Source organism: Scyliorhinus torazame, chromosome 3 (genome assembly GCF_047496885.1).
Source record: "Scyliorhinus torazame isolate Kashiwa2021f chromosome 3, sScyTor2.1, whole genome shotgun sequence".
Classification (NCBI taxonomy): Eukaryota; Metazoa; Chordata; class Chondrichthyes; order Carcharhiniformes; family Scyliorhinidae; genus Scyliorhinus; species Scyliorhinus torazame.
This window is the reverse complement of record NC_092709.1, coordinates 316023558-316043761: the sequence shown is the minus strand read 5'-3', so window position 1 is coordinate 316043761 and position 20204 is coordinate 316023558. Positions and strand designations below refer to the sequence as shown.

At 45.5% G+C, this 20204-nt stretch overlaps 2 protein-coding genes across 4 annotated transcripts in view; one reads left to right on the top strand and one right to left on the bottom strand.

Annotated features, from left to right (window-relative positions):
* The window catches only part of LOC140409252 (zinc finger matrin-type protein 1-like), a 163064-nt gene that overhangs the window by 114096 nt on the left and 28764 nt on the right, over positions 1-20204 (top strand). For all 3 annotated transcript variants that reach the window (XM_072497589.1, XM_072497588.1, XM_072497587.1), the window contains exons 2-3: positions 8115-8218; positions 9751-9855. In XM_072497589.1, coding sequence (XP_072353690.1) covers positions 8115-8218; positions 9751-9855 — 209 coding nt within the window. The remainder of the gene's footprint in view (positions 1-8114; positions 8219-9750; positions 9856-20204) is intronic.
* Positions 9117-12079, bottom strand: alg1 (ALG1 chitobiosyldiphosphodolichol beta-mannosyltransferase). Its single transcript, XM_072497590.1, has one exon. The coding sequence runs from the start codon at positions 12058-12060 to the stop codon at positions 10600-10602; it is 1461 nt and encodes a 486-aa protein (XP_072353691.1). The 5' UTR covers positions 12061-12079; the 3' UTR covers positions 9117-10599.

Sequence of the window (20204 nt, the reverse complement as noted above, 5' to 3'; positions counted from 1 at the left end):
CCTATGTGTCAGAGGTAGTTACAGTGATGATGTGGGGATGCCAAAGTTGGACTGGGGTGGGCACAGTAAGAAGTCTTACAACACCAGGTTAAAATCCAACCGGTTTGTTTCGAGTCACTAGCTTTCGGAGCACAGCTCCTTTCTCAGGTCATGATGTGGAGATGCCGGCGTTGGACTGTCGGCACAGTAAGAAGTCTTACAACACCAGGTTAAAGTCCAACAGGTTTGTTTCAAATCACTAGCTTTCAGAGCACTGCTCCTTCCTCAGGTGAATGAAGAAGTAGGTTCCAGAAACGTATGTATAGACAAAGTCAAAGATGCAAGACAATGCTTTGAATGCGAGCATTTACAGGTAATTAAGTCTTTACAGATCCAGAGATAGGGGTAATACCAGGTTAAAGAGGTGTGAATTGTCTCAAGCCAAGACAGTTGGTAGGATTTCGCAAGCCAGGCCAGATGGTGGGGGATGAATGTGATGCGACATGAATCCAAGGTCCCGGTTGAGGACGTACTCGTGTGCGGAACTTGGCTATAAATTTCTGCTCGGCGATTTTGCATTGTCGCGCGTCCTGAAGGCCGCCTTGGCAAACGTTTACCCGGAGATGAGAGGCTGAATGCTCTTGACTGCTGAAGTGTTCCCCGATTGGAAGGGAACATTCCTGCCTGGTGATTGTCGCGCGATGTCCGTTCATCCGTTGTCGCAGCATCTGCATGGTTTCACCAATGTACCACGCTTTGGGACATCCTTTCCTGCAGCGTATGAGGTAGACAACGTTGGCTGAGTCGCATGAGTATGTACCGCGTACCTGGTGGGTCGTGTTCTCACGTGTAATACCCATATCGATGATCTGGTACGTCTTGCAGAGATTGCCATGGCAGGGTTGTGTGGTGTCGTGGTCGCTGTTCTGAAAGCTGGGTAGTTTGCTGCAAACAATGGTTTGTTTGAGGTTGCACGGTTGTTGTAGGCAAACAGTGGGGGTGTGGGGATGACCTTGGCAAGATGTTCATCTTCATCAATGACATGTTGAAGGCTGAGGAAGGACCTGAAGATTCATTCACCTAAGGAAGGAGCTGCGCTCCGAAAGCAAGTGACTCGAAACAAACCTGTTGACTTTAACCTGGTGTTGTAAGACTTCTTACTGTAGTTACAGTGAATTGAGAGCTGAGATGGTTTATTTTCTTGTTGCTTAAGTGTGAATAAAGATAGCAATTAAGGGTATTGTATTCACTGTATTGAGTAGCATTCTTTAAAGGGTAATTGTAACTCTATTTTCTGGTGTGATGCTAAAGATTTTAATACCATGTTAGTAATAAAGTTTGTTTTAATATACCATATCCCTATTTCTTTGTGTAATCACTCCTGGAGCGAGATATCCTTTACTCACACTCTTAGAAAATTAAAGTAAAATATTGGGGTTTCTGTCCAGTATCCTAGCCAGTGTTGAGGGCTGGTCTGGGATCGTAATAAGTCCAAAAGGCTGTAAAGTGCCTAATAGATAGATGAGGTGCTGTTCCCCAAGCTTGTGCTGGAACATTGCGCAAGCCGAGAACAGAAATGTGTGCGTGAGAGCAAGGTGATAAATTAAAATGGCAAACAATTGGGTCATGTTTGTGGACTGACTCTTGAATTTCAGCAAATGCAATCTGCATTTGGTCTCCCCTATGTAGAGGAGACTGCATTGTGAGCAGCAAATATTGTAGACTAAATTGAAAGCAAATCACTGCTTCATCTGGAAGGATTGTTTGAGGTCTTGGACAGGGAGAGGAGATCTCACTTCTAAATTCCAATGAATATAATCCTAACATTGAAGGAGAAGGTGATCTGGAGGGGTGTTGCTATCCATGAGTTGTTGGAGCTTGCATTCCTTAACACCTGAAAGATTGCGCAAATGTTTTGTGTTAAAGCATTAGATGAGACAATAGATTAAATGAATCTGTGGACCAGGACAGCTTTGAGAGGAGGATAGCTGTTCATTATTCTGCTATTCACACTCACTTTGGACCAATGTTTTGTTTCTTTACCACAATCATTACCCACTCACTTTGCCTTTGTTTTGTGACATCCTTGTCATTTAATCTTTCACACCCTCTACTCTTATCCTAAACCTTCCGTTTTGTACCTCCTTACTGCCCGTCTCTAATTCCAATGGCATTAACCCCATTACATTTCTACTTTCAGTATTGCTGATAAACTAGACATGCTGTCAAAGCTTTTCATCTTGGACTTCTCAGGACAGATTCGCAAGAATACCAAATCTCAAAAGGAACAATTTAAACTGCATGAGAAACGAGTGCAGTAGAAATAGTTTTTTTCTGTAAATTGAGTACTCTAAATTTTTATTTTAAAAAAAAATAGTTTTTCTCTTGAGATTTGATAATCTTGCGAATCTGTCCTGATGAGTCGAAGATGAAAGGCTTCGACAGCATGCCTCGTGGTTTCAGTTGTACTCAAGTTCTCTGCAACCAAGTAATTATTGCTGCCTTCCTTCAGTTCTGACAAAGCTACATTGACTTAAAGCATTAGCTCTGTTTCTCTTTACATTAATTCCAGCACTTTGTGGTTTTATTTTACTTCCAGTATATTTGCTTCAGAAATTTTAACATGATCATTTTCTTTGTTGGAACCTTCCATCACAAATACTGTGAGCTTTTACATATCAACTCACTGCTGTTTTGTTCTGCATCCAAAACATATTATTGTCTGAATGTTCGGCCCAGGTCTCTGCAGTTGTACTGTTCATGTGCTTCAGTTTCTGTCACCAGAGGTCACTTCGTTGATTAGCAGTGTAGCCACCAGCGACTTGAAACATGTCATTTTATTCTTAACTTGATCCAGAGCATTGGAAATGCCATGTCCTCACTTTAAACCTTCATTGACAAGAGTATATTCATGGGAGCATAGAGTTTAGGATTAGGGGTAGGTCATTCAGCCCTTCAAACCTGTTCGACCATTCAATTAGATATGGCTGATTTGCTTGTGATTTGTCATCTGTCCCCCATAACCTTTGACACCCTTGTCTATCAAAAATCTGACTAACTTTGCCTTAGATAATGGCTCAGCCTCCAGTACTCCCTGAGGAAGAGACTTTCACGTACTGACAACCCTTTGAAGGAAAGTCTCCTCGTCTCCATCTGAAATGGTAAACCTCTTATTCTTAAACTGTGTCCCTGGTCCTAGTTTCTCCCACAAGCGGAAACAGTCTCATGATATCTACTCTGTCAAATTCCTTGGGGCAGCACTGTGGCATAGTGGTTAGCACTGCTGCCTCACGGCACCGGTCCCAGGTTCCATCTCGGCTCTGGGTCACTGTCTATGTGGAATTTGCACATTCTGCCCGTGTTTGCATGGGTGTTGCCATCCCACAACCCAAAGATGTGCAGGCTAGGTGGATTGGCGACACTAAATTGCCCCTTAATTGGAAAAAATGAATTGGGTACTCTAAATTTTTTTTTTAAATATTCTTGTCAAATTCCTCATGAACTTCTATGTTTCAATGAGATCACTTCTCATTCTTCTAAATTCCAAGGGGTTTAGGCCCCACCTGTGCAGCTTTTCTTCATAAGATTCTCACATTCTGAATATATTTACTTATGAGTTTCTAGACTCATAAGTACCTTTGTTGGTAGCAGCAGAAAGTGTTAAAATTGTAATTTTTGAAATGTTTTTATTTTATTGGGTTTTCACATCTTGTATTTCACGGCTCATAAGTTAGATATTACAAAACCGCGCAAGAAAGGAAAATAAAAAAGACAAACAAATATCAGCATATATATTTATAGGCAATGATCTTCCCTCCCACTGTGGCCGTGGTTGGCATATATATGTTACAATGCTTGGTATGTCCAGAGCACGTATTTACAAGAGTTTTTTTATAGTTTTGTTTGGGCTTCAGCTTGCCCTTGGGCCCTGCAGCTTTGTCCTTTGTTCCTCTCATTTTCTTTGCATGCCTTCTCTCCCCCCCCCCCCCCCCCCCCCATCGCTCCCCCTCCCAATCCCTCTCTTTTCCTTTTTGTCCCATGACTCGCTTGTGTCTCTCTTTCCTGCCCCCCCCCCCCCCCCATATATTACTTAAACCCAGTAATATAACAGGGCACACAGGAGCAATAACTCCCTTGATAGCAGTCAGTCAGTTCAAACCCCAGATAGGATAAAACACACATGAAACTCAGTTGAAGTTGAAAATTAAATGAAATGAAAATCACTTATTGTCACAAGTAGGCTTCAAATGAAATTACTGTGAAAAGCCCCTAGTTGCCACATTCCGGCGCCTATTCGGGGAGGCTGGTACGGGAATTGAACCGTGCTGCTGGCCTGCCTTGGTCTGCTTTAAAAGCCAGCTATTTAGCCCTGTGCTAAACCAGCTGAAACAACAAGTAGACTCAGCAGTAGCATTAATACAGATTCTAATCAAAATACACCCACAGTGCTGGTATGGAGAGGTTTGCAGGATTTTGACGCAGAAACAGTGAAGGAATGATATATTTCCAAGTCAGGGCAGTGCGTGGCTTGGAGGGGAGTCTCCAGGTGGTGGTGTTTCCATGTGTCTGCTAAACCAGCAAGGTGAAGGGCGGCATGTTGGTGCAGTGGTTAGCACTGCTACCTCACGGCGCTGAAGACCCGGAGTTCGATCCCAGCCCCAGGTCATTGTCTCGCAGTCCATGTGGAGTTTGCACATTCTCCCTGTGTCTGCGTGGGTCTCAGCCCCACAACCCAAAGATGTGCAGGATAGGTGGATTGGCCACACTAAATTGCCCCCTAATTGGATTTTCTAAAAAAAATACCAGCAAAGTGATAGAAGGGGTCATCAACGGTGCCATCAAGTGACACTTATGTAACAATAACCTGCTCACTGACACTCGGTTTTGGTTCTGTCAGAGCCACTCAGCTCCTGACCCCATTGGAGCCTGACCGTCAGAAACGGGGGAATTCATAACAGAGAACAAAGAAATGGCTGAGGAACTACATTTGTACTTTGCTTCTGTCTTCACAAAAGAAGACATGAATAATGTACCAGATGTTCTTAGAAACAGAAGTTTTAGTGAAAAGCTGAAGATAATTAGAGTTAGTAGAGAAATAGTTTCGGGGAAATTAATGAGATTGAAGGTGATAAAATGCCAGGGCCTGATAATCTTCATCCCACAGTACTTAAGGAAGTAGCCCTAGAAATAGTAGATCCATTGGTGGTCATTTTCCAAAATTCTTTGGACTCTGGAATGTTTCCTACAGATTGGAGGGTAGCTAATATAACCCCACTATTCAAAAAGGGAGGTAGAGCGAAAACAGGGAGCAAAAGACCAGTGAGCCTAACATCGGTAGTAGGGAAGTTGCTAGAGTCCGTTATCAAGGATTCCATTGCACAGCATTTAGAAAGCAATGGTGTAATCAGACAAAGTCAGCATGGATTTATGAAAGGGAAATAATGCTTTTGGAATTCTTTGAAGATATAACGAGTCGGGTTGACCTGGGAGACCTGGTAGGTGTGGTTTATTTAGACTTTCAGAAGGCTTTCGACAAGGTTTCACATAGCTGATCGATATGTAAAGTTAAAGTGCATGGAATTACAGGTAGTGTCTTGAAATGGATAGAAAGCTGGTTGGCAGTCAGGAAGCAAAATGTTGGAATAAATGGGTCTTTTTCCGATTGGCAGGCAGTGACTAGTGGGGTACCGCAGGGATCTGTGCTAGGACCCCAACTGTTCACATTATATATTAATGATTTGGATGAGGGAACTAAATGTAGTATTTCCAAATTTGCCAATGTTACAAAGTTGAATGGGAGGGTGAGCTGTGAGGAGGATGCAGAGATGCTTCAGCGGGATTTGGACAGGCTGAGTGAGTAGGCATATGCATGGCAGATGCAGTATAACATGGATAAATATGAGATTATCCACTTTAGTCGCAAAAATAGGAAGGCAGATTATTTTCTGAATGGGTTTAAATTGAGGGAGGTGGTCACTCAACGAGACTTTGGTGCCCTTGTGCATCAGTCGCTGAGAGTAAGCACGCAGGTGCAGCAGTCAGTAAAGAAGGCAAATGGTATGTTGGTCTTCATAGCAAGAGTGTAGGAGTAAGGATGTTTTACTATAATTTAATATCGCATTCCTGAGGCCACACCTGTAGTTGTGTGGAGTTTTGGTGTCCTTATCTGAGGAAGGATGGTTTTGCTATGGAGGGAGTACAGCGAAGGTTTACCAGGCTGACTCCTGGTATGGCGGGACTGCCACATGAGGAGAGATTAAATTGGTTAGAACTATATTCATTGGAGTTTAGAAGAGTGAGAGGGGATCTCTAGAAACTTACAAAATTCTAACAGGATTTGACAGGGTAGATTCAGAATGTTCCCGATGGTGGGGGAGTCCAGAACTAGAGGTCATAGTTTGAGGATGAAGGTTAAAACTTTTAGGACAGAGGTGAGGAGCAGTTTCTTCACCCAGAGAGTGGCAAATCTGTGGAATTCACGACCACAGAAAGTAGTTGAGATGAAAATTTAGTGTAATTTTAAGAAGGAATTAGATATAGCTCTTGGGGTTAAATGGATCAAGGGATATTTGGCGGGGGGAGGGGTGGGGGGGGGGGGAGGAATCAGGGTATTGAATTTGATGATCAAAATGACTGGAGGAGCAGGCTAGAAGGGCCAAATGGCCTCCTCATGCTTCTATTTTCCATTTATGTTTCAATGTATGCAGGAGAAAGAAAAAAGTGAAAAGTACAGTGCTGTACTGAAACAGGCTGAGGGAGCCATATCTCTTCTCTCTCCCTTGCCTTTTCTCTTTCTCCCTCTCTCTCTCTCTCTGGAAGAAAGTCTGGAAGAGCTCCCAGTTTGTAAAGTGACCACGCTGAGAAGAAAAAAACGTAAACCAAGATCTTTTAAAACGTGGAAATCTGTTTGATACGACTGCATCCAGGAGACAGGAGACCGGCTAAGCTAAATGTCTGCAACATTTGATCACCGCATTGAGACTGACCAAAGAAGAGCTAACTGTATACTCCATTTTACTTTCATGGACTGTGACTTCATTACAAGCCCAACAAGCTCTGCCATCTGTACTTGTATGTGCGTGAGCACAGACAGTTGTGTGTCACAGTATGAAGGATGTTTTACCTCGGTAATAGTTTCAAAAAGCTTACCCCAGTCTTTGTTTAACCTAGGGAAACCAACCTGAGTAATTCCCTACAACCTCCACACCTAAATTGTGGGACGCTTACAGAACTGACAAGTTCTTCTTAAACAAAAAACCCTGTTGCGGTCAAACAAGGAGTGTGAGAATAGGGGAGCCATTTCACCCCACTTCACCTGGTTAAATTGATTCAGAGCCATTGTTATTTTGTGAACATCTGTAGCTGTTTCGCACACGGAGAAATCGGTGGTTTTCATTGCGAGACAAATGTTGACCAGTACACTGGGAGAACTCCTCTGCTTGTCTTCAAACAGTACCGCAAAGCTTTAACATCTGCCGAACAGACTGGTTCAATTTACTGTTCCTTGCAGAGTGCAGCCCAGTGAACATTCGGCATTAAAAGCCACACTGCAGTGTCTTCCTAGGTTTTCCCTCTGAGATCTCTGTGCTTTGTCGCATCTGTTCTCTTCCTGATTTTAATTGTTCCCACATTGGTGGCCATTCCTTCAGCTGCATAGGCCCTAATCTCTGGAATACCATCCTGAGAACTCTCTACCGCACTTTCCTCCTTTAAACCTCCATTTCTGACCAGGCTTTCGATCATCCTTCCTAATGTCTCTCTCTATGACCCAGCTATGGTTGTTGACAAAGTAACAATGGTTCTGAATCGATTTAATCAATGTCAAGAACATAATGCGGGGGATTAATAGCTGTCTGATTTAGTATGAAATCTCTTCACATATTTTTAACCGATAAAATTGTGTGAAGACAATCATTTTTTTCGCTCTTGTGGGTAGCACTTTGCAGATAACCATCTGCTCCTAATTCAGTCAATTTTTTCAAACTACAATTCCCACTTTGCTGTGTTATTTGCATCCCTTAACTTGTTATTGGAAAATTGGAAAATTACTTTGAATCGACGGGTGTGGACTGCACGTATCGATAGACTTGTATTGGTTCCAAAACAGCACCATTGACATGAATTCTTCTTTTCAGACAAAATGGGAGGTCACAATGACGGTGAACTCTTCATGGATAACTACTGCAAGGTTTGCTGTGCCATGCTGATCTCAGAAGTCCAAAGGACCACACATTATGAGGTAGTTTATAGGTTTGAATAATAAACATGTAGAAACAACATATTGCCCCTTGGGTGCAACATTTGTTTTGTTTTCATTCACTAGAATAGTAACTTTTGAAGACCCCATTATAATCAGTTTCATTTTGTAAAATGCCTTTCCAGGGCCCCTGAAGCTCTTATAGAATCATAGAATTCGGCCCATTGAGTCTGCACCGGCTCTTGGAAAGAGCACCCTACACCTCCACCCTATTCCTGAAACCCAGTAACCCCATCTAACCTTTTTGGACACTAAAGGCAATTTATCATGGCCAAGCCACCTAACCTGCACATCTTTGGACTGTGGGAGGAAACCGGAGCACCCGGAGGAAGCCTACGCAGACACAAAACAAACGTGCAGACTCCGCACAGTGACCCAAGTTGGGATTCAAACCTGGGACCCTGGAGCTGCGAAGCAACTGTGCTAACCAATGTGCTAGCGTGCTGCCTTCAGTTTTGAAGGGATGTGCCATTCAGTCAAGCTTTGCTATTGAAACTTGATGTTCTTGTGTGTGTCACGAACAAGTGCTAAACCATTCTTTATTTTCTGTGTAACTTAGATGCTAACTCATTGAAAAATTGTTTCATTTTCTTTGTGATCTTGTGAAGTATGCTTCCATTGAGGTGCTGTAAAAATATCCACTCAGATTGTGTATGCCTTAAGCTGTTAACCAGGAGGTAAAATAACAGTTAAATCCCATGGTGCGGACTGAGATTCCACCTTAGGCAGACTCGGGACATTGTGCCCAAACTCCAACTGAAGATGTGCAGATTTGGCCACAGTTCAAAATTTGTTCTCTCAATCACAAATGTAAAATCCTCCATGGGCCAGTTATCGTCTACTTTTCTTCCCATGAAAAAAATATTCTTTAGAGTTAAGATTGAGTAAACTGTGAAGTTTTATTAACACAGCTGAATATGGGTTTATCAACAGAGCATTTTTAATAAACATGTCAAACCCTCCACCTGTGAACGTTCAAAATTTAAAAGCCATCTGAACTATGACACTGAACTATGTCATATTTTCAGGAGAGCAGTGAGTCAGTTTCAAAGTAAATTAAACATTTTTGATGTAAGAAGACTTTTGAAAAAAATGCCTAAGAAAATGCACACAATCTGAAGAGCCTTTCTGAACCAGCGCAGCAGGTAGAATTTTCCACAGGGGAGGGTGGTCTTGACCAGTTGTGTGAGATGATCTTGATCAGAAGGAATTTGAACCAGCGGACAACACAAACATTGTTGATTTTGAGTATGATTCAGATTTTAAATTCCCTGCTCTTTTGCGTTGGTTTACCTGATCATCCTGGAACCCGAGTGTCAGTGTGGCAAAACTGAAGGGAAACTCTCTACTTGTATGTTGTCCCATGGTAGGCTGCTCCACCCCCCCCCCCCCCCCAAACCCACTTTGCTCTTCTCCCTGCCTCACCATTGACCCTTTACTTATTGCTGCTTCTTTCTGTTTAATGGTGATTAATAATAGTTTGAAACTTCCTCCCTGTGCTTTTTGTTTTAAAGAGCAAAAAACATGCCAACAAGGTGCGGTTTTATTTCCAAATGCATAAAGAAGAAGGGACGCCGTCAAAAAAACTCAAAACTGAGAATGTTGCTGTTAGTTTTCAGGTGGGTACTTTTACATTGGAGATCTTTCTCAGAACTGAAATTATAGTTGAGATGGGCAAGTAGTTATAACAATGCTAAACTGTTACAAAAAACACTTGGTAAGGCCCCAGCTGGTGTATTGTCTGCACTTCTGGGCACCATATTTTAGGAAGGACATCAAGGCCATGGAGAGGGTGCAAAGCAGATTTTTAAAAATGGTACCAGGCACAAGGGCCATCAGTTATCTGGAGAGACTAGAGAAACGGGTTGCTCTCCAAAGAGCGGGAAAGATAGCTGCACAGTGGTTAACACTGTTGCTCCACAGCTTCAGGGTCCCAGGTTCGATTCCCGCATGGGTCACTGTGCGGAGTCTGCACGTTCTCCCTCTGTCTGCATGGGTTTCCTCCGGGTGCTCCGGTTTCCTCCCACAAGTCCCCAAAGACAGGCTGTTAGGTAATTTGGACATTCTGAATTTTCCCTGTGTACCCGAACAGGTGTCAGAATGTGGTGACTAGGGGCTTTTCACTGTAACTTCGTTGCAGTGTTGATGTAAGCCTACTTTTTTTTTATAATCCAGAAATTAGGTATTTATTGGTCCACTGAGAGAACATCCAACAATAATATTTTGATCAGCACTTATATTCTGGGTTTATTCTGAATACTGGATTCTGGTCCACAGCGTTCCACAATCCTGTTACATAGACAATAACAAACAAACTTGATGGTCAGGAATGATAACTCATCCCAAAGTGTCAGTCCCAAATTTCAATTACTTGTGAGAAGTGGAAGAACTGTTTCATCCCAATTCTCATCCCATTGAACCATCTTAGATTCCTTCAGGTTTCTTTTAAATATGCCGAGTGCACTTTTTCCATTCTGAAAATCTGTAAAGAGAAGCTTCAATTGCACTGCCAGTTCATGGGCATTTTTAAATATTAAACCATTTTCTTCATGTTTCACAAGTTCATCCAAACATTGGAAATCAATTGCACATACAGGCAAACAGCAACCAAACATGTCCACCACCTTCATAGGCAAGTCTAGCCCACTGGTTGATTTATGAAGACAAACTCCTAGATCACCAGAACCGAGCAGCACTGGATAATCTTCAGCTTCAAGCCACAAAGTACAGATATGAATATATTTAAAATGCATTTTCGTAATCAGACGATTATAAAAATCCTGGAGTGGGCCTTTCCCTGTAATGGCACAAACAAGGGACGGTAATGTTATACCACTGGTTATGAAGCCTTCATACTCTTCCAAGGCTTTCAACAGAATGGAAAAATCTTCATCCTCTGTCCAGCTAGTGCTGCTAAGCAGTAATGCAGGTCTTCCTTGGACATGGGTGACATTGCCAGTCCTAATATTCAGTTCTGTAAAGGCCGTCTGTTCCAAATCAGAAGGCACAAATTCACTCCTTCCTTTAAATGCGCCAAAATCATTAGCAAGCTTCTTGAACAGTTTATGTTGCAATTCCAGAGGTGTTTCTCTAAAAATAGGAGACGGACGGTCATATAATGTGATGGCCTTGATATTCCAGTTCACCCTCAAATCTTCTTTCATAGCTTCAGTGACACATAGGTTTGAATCAGAGAGCTTTCCAAAAAAATGTTCATACCATTTGGCAATCAGCACAATGGGATGACGATCAGCATGTGACAAGCTCATAATTGTGTAACCATAATTGTGCCAGTCAATAATAAATTTACTTCCTCTTAGCAAACATACTGCCCATGTCGCTGCAATAGCAGGAAGGCCCGGGGGATTCTGTAGGAGTATGTGCGAAGGTGTATCAATCTTTAATAGGATGTAACATATCTGTAAAGTCTGTACAAAGACTTTGATCCCATACTGAAAAATCTTTGATCCAAATTTCAGTCCTGTCATCTCGGTTATGTAGACAATCTTAATCTTATCATTATTTACAACATCTGGATGAGGTTTTGCACCGACATACCCGAGCAGAGCCACCCTGAAGCCGCTCCTGGCCAGGGACAGCGAGTGGTTCAACATCCGCGGACTGCGGCCCACATCCCCGAGCACCAGTACACACACTCTGCGGCCTTGGGCAGCTCGCAGAGCGGCGCGGGCCCGGGCCAGCAGCAGCGCGCACACCGCCGCCGCCCCGCACAGCGCGCACAGGAAGCTGCAACCAAAGGTCGGTAACAGGAGGAGGGGGAGAAGCGGCAGCAAGACACAGAGAGCAGGGACCGAGACAGCCATAGCAAGCGCCAGCAGAGCGGTCAGGGGCTGGGGGGGGAGGGAGGGGCTGGGATGGGGGGGAGGAGGGGCTGGGGGGGAGGGAGGAGGGGCTGGGGGGAGGGAGGAGGGGCTGGGATGGGGGGAGGGGCAGGGCTCGATGTAAGCCTACTTGTGACAATAGAGATTATTTTAAAAAATAAGGGAATTTGATAGAAGTGTTTAGAATCATAAAGGGTTTTGATTGACTAAATAAGGAAGAAAATGTTAGTAACCGGAGGTCAGTAATTTAAGATAATAAAGATCAAAGACAACATGAAGATAATTCTATCCAGTAAGTTGCTATGATCTAGAATATGCTGCCTGAAGCATTTTTCTAAATTAATAATCATGGACATTAAATTACTGTTGGAAAGACTTCCTGCCCTGAAATGTTCAAAAAGATCATTGATTCAAGATATGCTGGGATTAATCTGGATCAAAGCAACATTTCCTTGGAAACCAAAGGCTAGATTTCTGGGCCCTGATGGGGACGAACATGGATTTTGGCAGGCATGGAATATCATGCTGGTTTCCCAGCACTGTCCCACCCTGGGGTATTTTCCAGAAGTGGATTGAGGCATGACACAACTATCCACCTGCATGATGTGGATAGCCAATTGAGACTCTCTCAAGGCCTATTATTGGAGCCTAAATTTCAGCCTCCAGGTCCCCTCAGGGACTAGGCCAGTTGTCTGAAGACAGCATTCTAGCAGCAGACCGGTCGGGCAGGCTTGACTAGTTTCAGGTGCACCTGAAGCCTGCCTTTTGGAGATGCTTCCCCTCCAGAACGGTGGCCTGACTATAGACCATCGCGTCTGCTCCTCCATCCAACACAATCATTGCTAATCTTGGGCTTGAACTCCACTTTTCCGCCCACTTCTCATATCCCTTGATTCCTTGAGAATTTAAAATTCTGTCCATCCCAGCCTTAAATACATTGAACAATGGAACTTCCACAACCCTCTGTGGCAGAGAATTCCAAAGATCCAGAACCCTTTGAGTGAAGAAATTTATCCTCATTTCAGATCTAAATGATCAACCCCTTATCCTGAAATTGTGCCTCATGTTCTAGATTCCCCAGCTAGCAGAAACAACCTCTGTGTCAACCCTGTCAGGCCCTTCAGAATTTTGTATAATTCAAAATTCCAAGGAATATAAGCCTAATGTACTCAACCTCTCATCATCAGACAACTGGGGAACAATCTAGTGAACTTTGCTATATTGCCTCCAATGCAAATATATCCTTTCTTGTATATGGAAACCAAAGCTGCACACTGTATTCCAGGTAAGGTCTCACCAAAGCCCTGTACACTTGACACAAACCTGCTTTATTCTTGCAATCAGATCCCCTTGCAATAAAGGCCAACAGACCATTTGCCTTCTAAACTGCTTTTTGTACCTGCATGCTAACTTTGAGTTGCTTGTGTGAGCACATCCAAGTCTCTCTGATCATCAACATTTATAAGTTTTACACAATTTTTAAAAATTCTACTTTACGATTCTTATCACCAAAGTGAACAACCTCGCTCCCCCCCGCCCCCCCCCCCCCCCCCATGCTCCATCTGCCATCCTGTTCCCATCCATTTACCCTGTCAATATCTTTTGCAGCTTCTGTGTCCTCATAACTTAAATTTCCACCTTGCTTTGTATCATCAGCAAACATTGATGCATTGCACTCTCTCCCTTTGTTTAAGTCATTAATACAGACTGGAAATAGTTAAGGCCCCGGTACTGATGCTTTTGGCACTCCACTAGTCATAGCCTGCCAATTTGAGATTGCCCCCACAATGCCTATTCTTTGCTTCCTGTACATTAACCAATCCTCTCTCCATGTGAATATATTGCCACCAACTCCATGAGCCCTAACTTCCCTTTTAACCTTTTATTTGGAACCTTTTTTGTGCGTAACCTTATGGAATGCATTTTGGAAATCTAGATATATTACATCCATTGGTTTCCCCTTTATCCACCCTACTGGTTCCATTCTCAAAAAACTAATACATTTGTCAAATGATATTTCCGTTTTGTAAAACCATGTGGACTTTGTCTGATCATACAATGTGCTTTGTTAAGACTTCCTTCATTGCATGTTCCAGCACTTTGCCAACGACTGATGTCAGGTTAACTGGCCTGTAGTTTTGTTTTCTCTCTCCCTCCTTTTTTGATCAGCAGTCATATTTGCTAACTTCCAATCTCCTGGGACCATTCCAGATTTTAGAGATTTTGGAAAACCATAGCCAGAGCATCCACTATCTCTGCAGCTATCACTTTGAGAACCCCAGGATGTACAAAGCACGAAGAACAATACAACACAGGAACAGGCCTTTTGGCCTTCAAGCCTGTACCAAGCCGGTGCAGACTCAATGGGCCGAATGGCCTCCTTCTGCACTGTAAATTCTATGATAATCTATGATGATCTATGATGATGCCAACCTTTGCCAAAAAAAACATTCAGCACTTCCTTGTGCTGTATCTCTCTATGCCCATCCTATCCATGTGGTTGTCAAGATGCCTTTTGAACACCGTTAATGTATCTGATTCCACAACCTCCCCTGGCTATGCGTTCCAGGCACTCACCACCCATCAGTTCCTGGGGATTTTCCAGATCAAAGTTCTGCAGTCCTACCACATCCAGTCATGAATGGCAGTGGACAATTAAACAAAGAACCAGAGAAGAAGGCTTCATGAACACCCCTACTTTCAATTGTGCAGAGTGCAGCAGAGGAATGGAGAAAACAAGGCTGAAACTTCTGCAATCACGTTCAGCCAAAAGTGCTGAGAAGACATTCACCTTAACCACCTGCGAGGTACCCACCATCATAGTTGCTGGTCTTCAGTAAATTCGATTCACTCTAAGTGATATCAAGAAAGGACTAAGGGCGCTGGATACAGCAAAGGCTATGAGCTTTGCCAATATCCCAGCTGTAATATTGAAAATGTTTGCGCCAGAGATAGGTGCACCTCAAGTTCCAATACAGCTATAACTTGGCATCAACTTAAAGTGGAAAATTCAATGTGTATCACAAAGAACAGTTAATGAAATGAAATGAAAATCGCTTATTGTCACAAGTAGGCTTCAAATGAAGTTACTGTGAAAAGCCCCTAGTCGCCACATTCCAGCACCTGTTCTGGGAGGCTGGTATGGGAATTGAACTGTGCTGCTGGCCTGCCTTGGTCTGCTTTAAAAGCCAGCTCTTTAGCCCTGTACTAAACCAACCCCAATGTATGACCAGCTGAGGAGGAGTGAACTAGCTCTCCTCCATTCAGACTCCTCAATTGGTCACAAAACAAAATAAAATTATTTTCTGAATCCAAAATGTATTTTTTTACTGTTAGTGCAGTGGAGAATAAGAAGCCAATAATAGAACATAGAACATTACAGCGCAGTACAAGCCCTTCGGCCCTCAATGTTGCGCCGACCTGTGAAACCACTCTAAAGCCCATCTACACTATTCCCTTATTGTCCATATGTCTATCCAATGACCATTTGATTGTCCTTAGTGTTAGCGAGTCCACTACTGTTGCAGGCAGGGCATTCCACGCCCTTACTACTCTCTGAGTAAAGAACCTACCTCTGACATCTGTCTTATATCTATCTCCCCTCAATTTAAAGCTATGTCCCCTTGTGCTAGACATCACCATCCGAGGAAGAAGGCTCTCACTATCCACCCTATCCAATCCTCTGATCATCTTGTATGCCTCAATTAAGTCACCTCTTAACCTTCTTCTCTCTAACAAAAACAGCCTCAAGTCCCTCAGCCTTTCCTCAGAAGATCTTCCCTCCATACCAGGCAACATTCTGGTAAATCTCCTCTGCACCCTTTCCAATGCTTCCACATCCTTCCTATAATGCGGCGACCAGAATTGCACGCAATACTCTTATTAAGAGCCCCAACGGCAATTTTTAACGGCCAAAATCACTGTGCTGAAATAGGAGGGAATCCCCCCGTATAAATATGGATAAAGGAGAGGATAGCGACCGGATTGCAGTGGATCCACTGGAGCAGCGGCAAGGAAGGGAAGCTCGCAGCAAGATGGCGTTGGAAGGTGGCTGTTCGGTATGGGGCCCGGAGCAACAAGAGTTCCTGCGGCGCTGTGTGGAAGAGCTGAAGAAGGAGGTGTTGGCCCCGATGCTACAGGCGATTGAAGGGCTAAAGGAGGAGCAGAGGACCCAGGAGTTGGAGCTTCGGGTCGTGAAGGCAAAGGCTGCGGAGAATGAGGATGAAATACAGGGCCTGGTGGTAAAGACAGAGACGCACGAGGCACAGCACAAAAGGTGTGTGGAGAGGTTGGAAGCCCTGGAGAATAACTCAAGGAGGAAGAATTTAAGAGTCTTGGGTCTTCCCGAAGGCATAGAGGGGGCGGACGTCGGGGCATATGTGAGCACGATGCTTCACTCACTAATGGGATCGGAGGCCCCGACGGGCCCTTTGGAGGTGGAGGGAGCTTACCGAGTTATGGCACGAAGACCAAAGGCAGGAGAAATACCTCGAGCCATAGTGGTGAGGTTTCACCGCTACAATGACAGAGAGATGGTTCTAAGATGGGCGAAGAAAACTCGGAGCTGCAGGTGGGAGAACGCGGTGATCCGCGTGTACCAGGATTGGAGTGCGGAGGTGGCGAGAAGGAGGGCAAGTTTCAACCGGGCCAAGACGGTGCTCCACAAAAAGAAGGTTAAATTTGGAATGTTGCAGCCGGCGAGACTGTGGGTCACACACCAAGGGAAGCACCACTACTTTGAGATGGCAGAAGAGGCGTGGACATTCATTGTGGACGAGAAGCTGGAATAGTCTGGCGAGAGAAAAAGCTTCTGTAATAAAGTGGTGGGGTGATTATGTGGGAAGGGGGGGGGGGGGGGATTTTTTCAATTTTTCAAGTTTGTAACTTTTCTCTTTCCCCTCGTGGAGGGGGGGGGTGGGGGAGTATGGGGAACTGTGGGCGCCGGTGGAAAGGAAAGGGGAAGGAGAAGGGAACTGTGCCATCAGGGGCGGGGCCAAGTGGGAAACGCGGGCTTCGCTCCCGCGCTATGGTAATTGTGGCGGGAACGGGGACGCAGGAAGGAGGGGGCCTCGCACAATGAGGGGCCGAGGATAAACGGGGGAAGCCGAGGTCAGCCAGAGTTTGCTGACTTCTGGGAGCAACATGGGGGGTGCAACTACGCTAGAAAGGGATCTAGCGGAGGGGGGGGGGGGAGTTAACTGGGTTGCTGCTCAGGGGAAGGGGGAGCTGTTATGGGGCGGGGTGGTCGGGACGGGAGAGCACCGTTGGTGGGATATACGGGTACGTGGGAACCGGGTGAGGAGCTGGGTTAGAAAAGGGGATGCCTAGTCGACATGGGGGGTGGGTAAAGAGCCCCCCAACCCGGCTGATCACGTGGAACGTGAGAGGGCTGAATGGGCCGATTAAAAGGGCACGGGTACTCGCACACCTAAAGAAATTAAAGGCAGATGTGGTCATGTTGCAGGAGACGCACTTGAAACTGGCAGATCAGGTCAGACTACGTAAAGGATGGGTGGGGCAGGTGTTCCATTCGGGCTTAGATGCGAAGAATAGGGGGGTGGCTATCTTAGTGGGGAAACGGGTACAGTTTGAGGCAAAGACCATAGTGGCGGACAGTGGGGGTAGATATGTGATGGTGAGTGGCAGATTGCAAGGGGAGGCGGTGGTTCTGGTGAACGTATACGCCCCAAACTGGGATGATGCAAACTTCATGAAGCGCATGCTGGGGCGTATCCCGGACCTGGAGGCGGGAAAGCTGGTAATGGGGGAGACTTCAATACGGTGCTTGATCCAGGGCTGGACCGGTCTAGGTCTAAGACCGGGAGGAGGCCGGCAGTGGCCAAGGTGCTTAAGGACTTCATGGAGCAGATGGGAGGAGTAGACCCCTGGAGATTTATTAGGCCTAGGAGTAAGGAGTTTTCATTTTTCTCCCATGTTCACAAGGTGTATTCACGGATAGACTTTTTTGTCCTGGGAAGGGCACTGATTCCGAAGGTGACAGGGACGGAGTACATGGCCATAGCCATTTCGGACCACGCTCCACATTGGGTAGATCTGGAGATAGGAGAGGAAAAGGAGCAGCACCCACTCTGGAGATTGGATATGGGGTTGTTGGCGGATGAGGGGGTATATCTAAGGGTGAGGGGGTGTATCAAAAGGTACCTGGAGCTCAATGATAACGGAGAGGTCCAGGTGCGAGTGGTCTGGGAGGCGCTGAAGGCGGTGGTCAGAGGGGAACTGATATCCATAAGGGCCCATAAAGGGAAGCTAGAACATAGAACATAGAACAATACAGCGCAGTACAGGCCCTTCGGCCCACGATGTTGCACCGAAACAAAAGCCATCTAACCTACACTATACCATTATCATCCATATGTTTATCCAATAAACTTTTAAATGCCCTCAATGTTGGAAGATGTCAATGTCCCTCAATGTCAAGAGAGCAAAGAAAGGGAGCGACTGTTGAGAGAACTTCTGAGGGTAGACAGGCAATATGCAGAGGCTCCGGAGGAGGGACTGTACAGGGAAAGACAAAGGCTACATATGGAATTTGACCTGCTGACCATGGGCAAGGCAGAAGCACAGTGGAGGAGGGCACAGGGAGTACAATATGAGTGTGGAGAGAAGGCGAGCCGGTTACTGGCCCAACAACTGAGGAAGAGGGGAGCGGCGAGGGAGATAGGTGGGGTGAGGGATGAGGAAGGTGAGATGGAACGGGGAGCGGAGAGGGTGAACGGGGTGTTTAAGGCATTCTACGAGAGGCTGTATAAGGCTCAGCCCCCGGAAGGGAAGGAGGGAATGATGCATTTCCTAGATCGGCTGGAATTCCCGAAGGTGGAGGAGCAGGAGAGGGCGGGACTGGGAGCACGGATTGAGGTGGAGGAGGTGGTAAAGGGAATTGGGAGCATGCAGGCGGGGAAGGCCCCGGGACTGGATGGGTTCCCGGTGCAATTTTATAGGAAATACATGGACCTACTGGCCCCGCTTTTGACGAGAACCTTTAATGAGGCCAGGGAAAGGGGGAAGTTGCCCCCGACTATGTCGGAGGCGACGATATCGTTATTCTTAAAGAAGGAAAAAGACCCGCTGCAGTGCGGGTCTTACAGGCCTATTTCCCTCCTGAACGTGGATGCTAAGCTCCTGGCCAAGGTGATGGCGACAAGGATAGAGGATTGTGTCCCGGGGGTGGTCCACGAGGATCAAACTGGGTTCGTTAAGGGGAGACAGCTGAACACGAATATACGGAGGCTGCTAGGGGTGATGATGATGCCCCCGCCGGAGGGGGAGGCGGAGATAGTGGTGGCGATGGACGCTGAGAAAGCATTTGACAGAGTGGAGTGGGACTACTTATGGGAAGTGTTGAGGAGATTTGGTTTTGGAGAGGGGTTTATTGGATGGGTACAGCTGCTATGTAGGGCCCCGGTGGCAAGTGTGATCACGAACAGGCAAAGGTCCGACTACTTCCGTCTTTATAGAGGGACAAGACAGGGGTGTCCCCTGTCCCCGTTACTGTTGGCAATTGGCAATTGAGCCGCTGGCCATAGCACTGAGGGGCTCTAGGAAGTGGAGGGGAGTACTCAGGGGAGGAGAAGAACACCGGGTATCATTATATGCAGATGATCTATTGCTGTATGTTGCGGACCCAGTGGAGGGGATGCCTGAGGTAATGCGGACACTCAGGGAGTTTGGGGAATTTTCGGGGTACAAATTGAATATGGGGAAGAGTGAGTTGTTCGTGGTGCATCCGGGGTAGCAGAGCAGGGGAATAGATGATTTACCGCTGAGGAGGGTAATAAGAGATTTCCGGTACTTAGGGATCCAGATAGCCAGGAGCTGGGGAACCCTACATAGGCTTAATTTAACACGATTGGTGGAACAGATGGAGAAGGATTTTAAGAGATGGGACATGGTGTCCCTGTCACTGGTGGGTAGGGTGCAGGCGGTCAAAATGGTAGTCCTCCCGAGATTTCTTTTTGTGTTCCAGTGCCTCCCGGTAATGGTCACGAAGGCTTTTTTCGAAAAAATTGAGAAGAGTGTTATGAGCTTTGTGTGGGCTGGGAAGACCCCGAGAGTGAGGAGGGGGTTTTTGCAGCGTAGCAGGGATAGGGGGGGACTGGCACTGCTGA

Coding starts and splice junctions, on each gene's coding strand:
- alg1 (XM_072497590.1), bottom strand. CDS start 12,060: ATGGCTGTCTCGGTCCCTGCTCTCTGTGTCTTGCTGCCGCTTCTCCCC.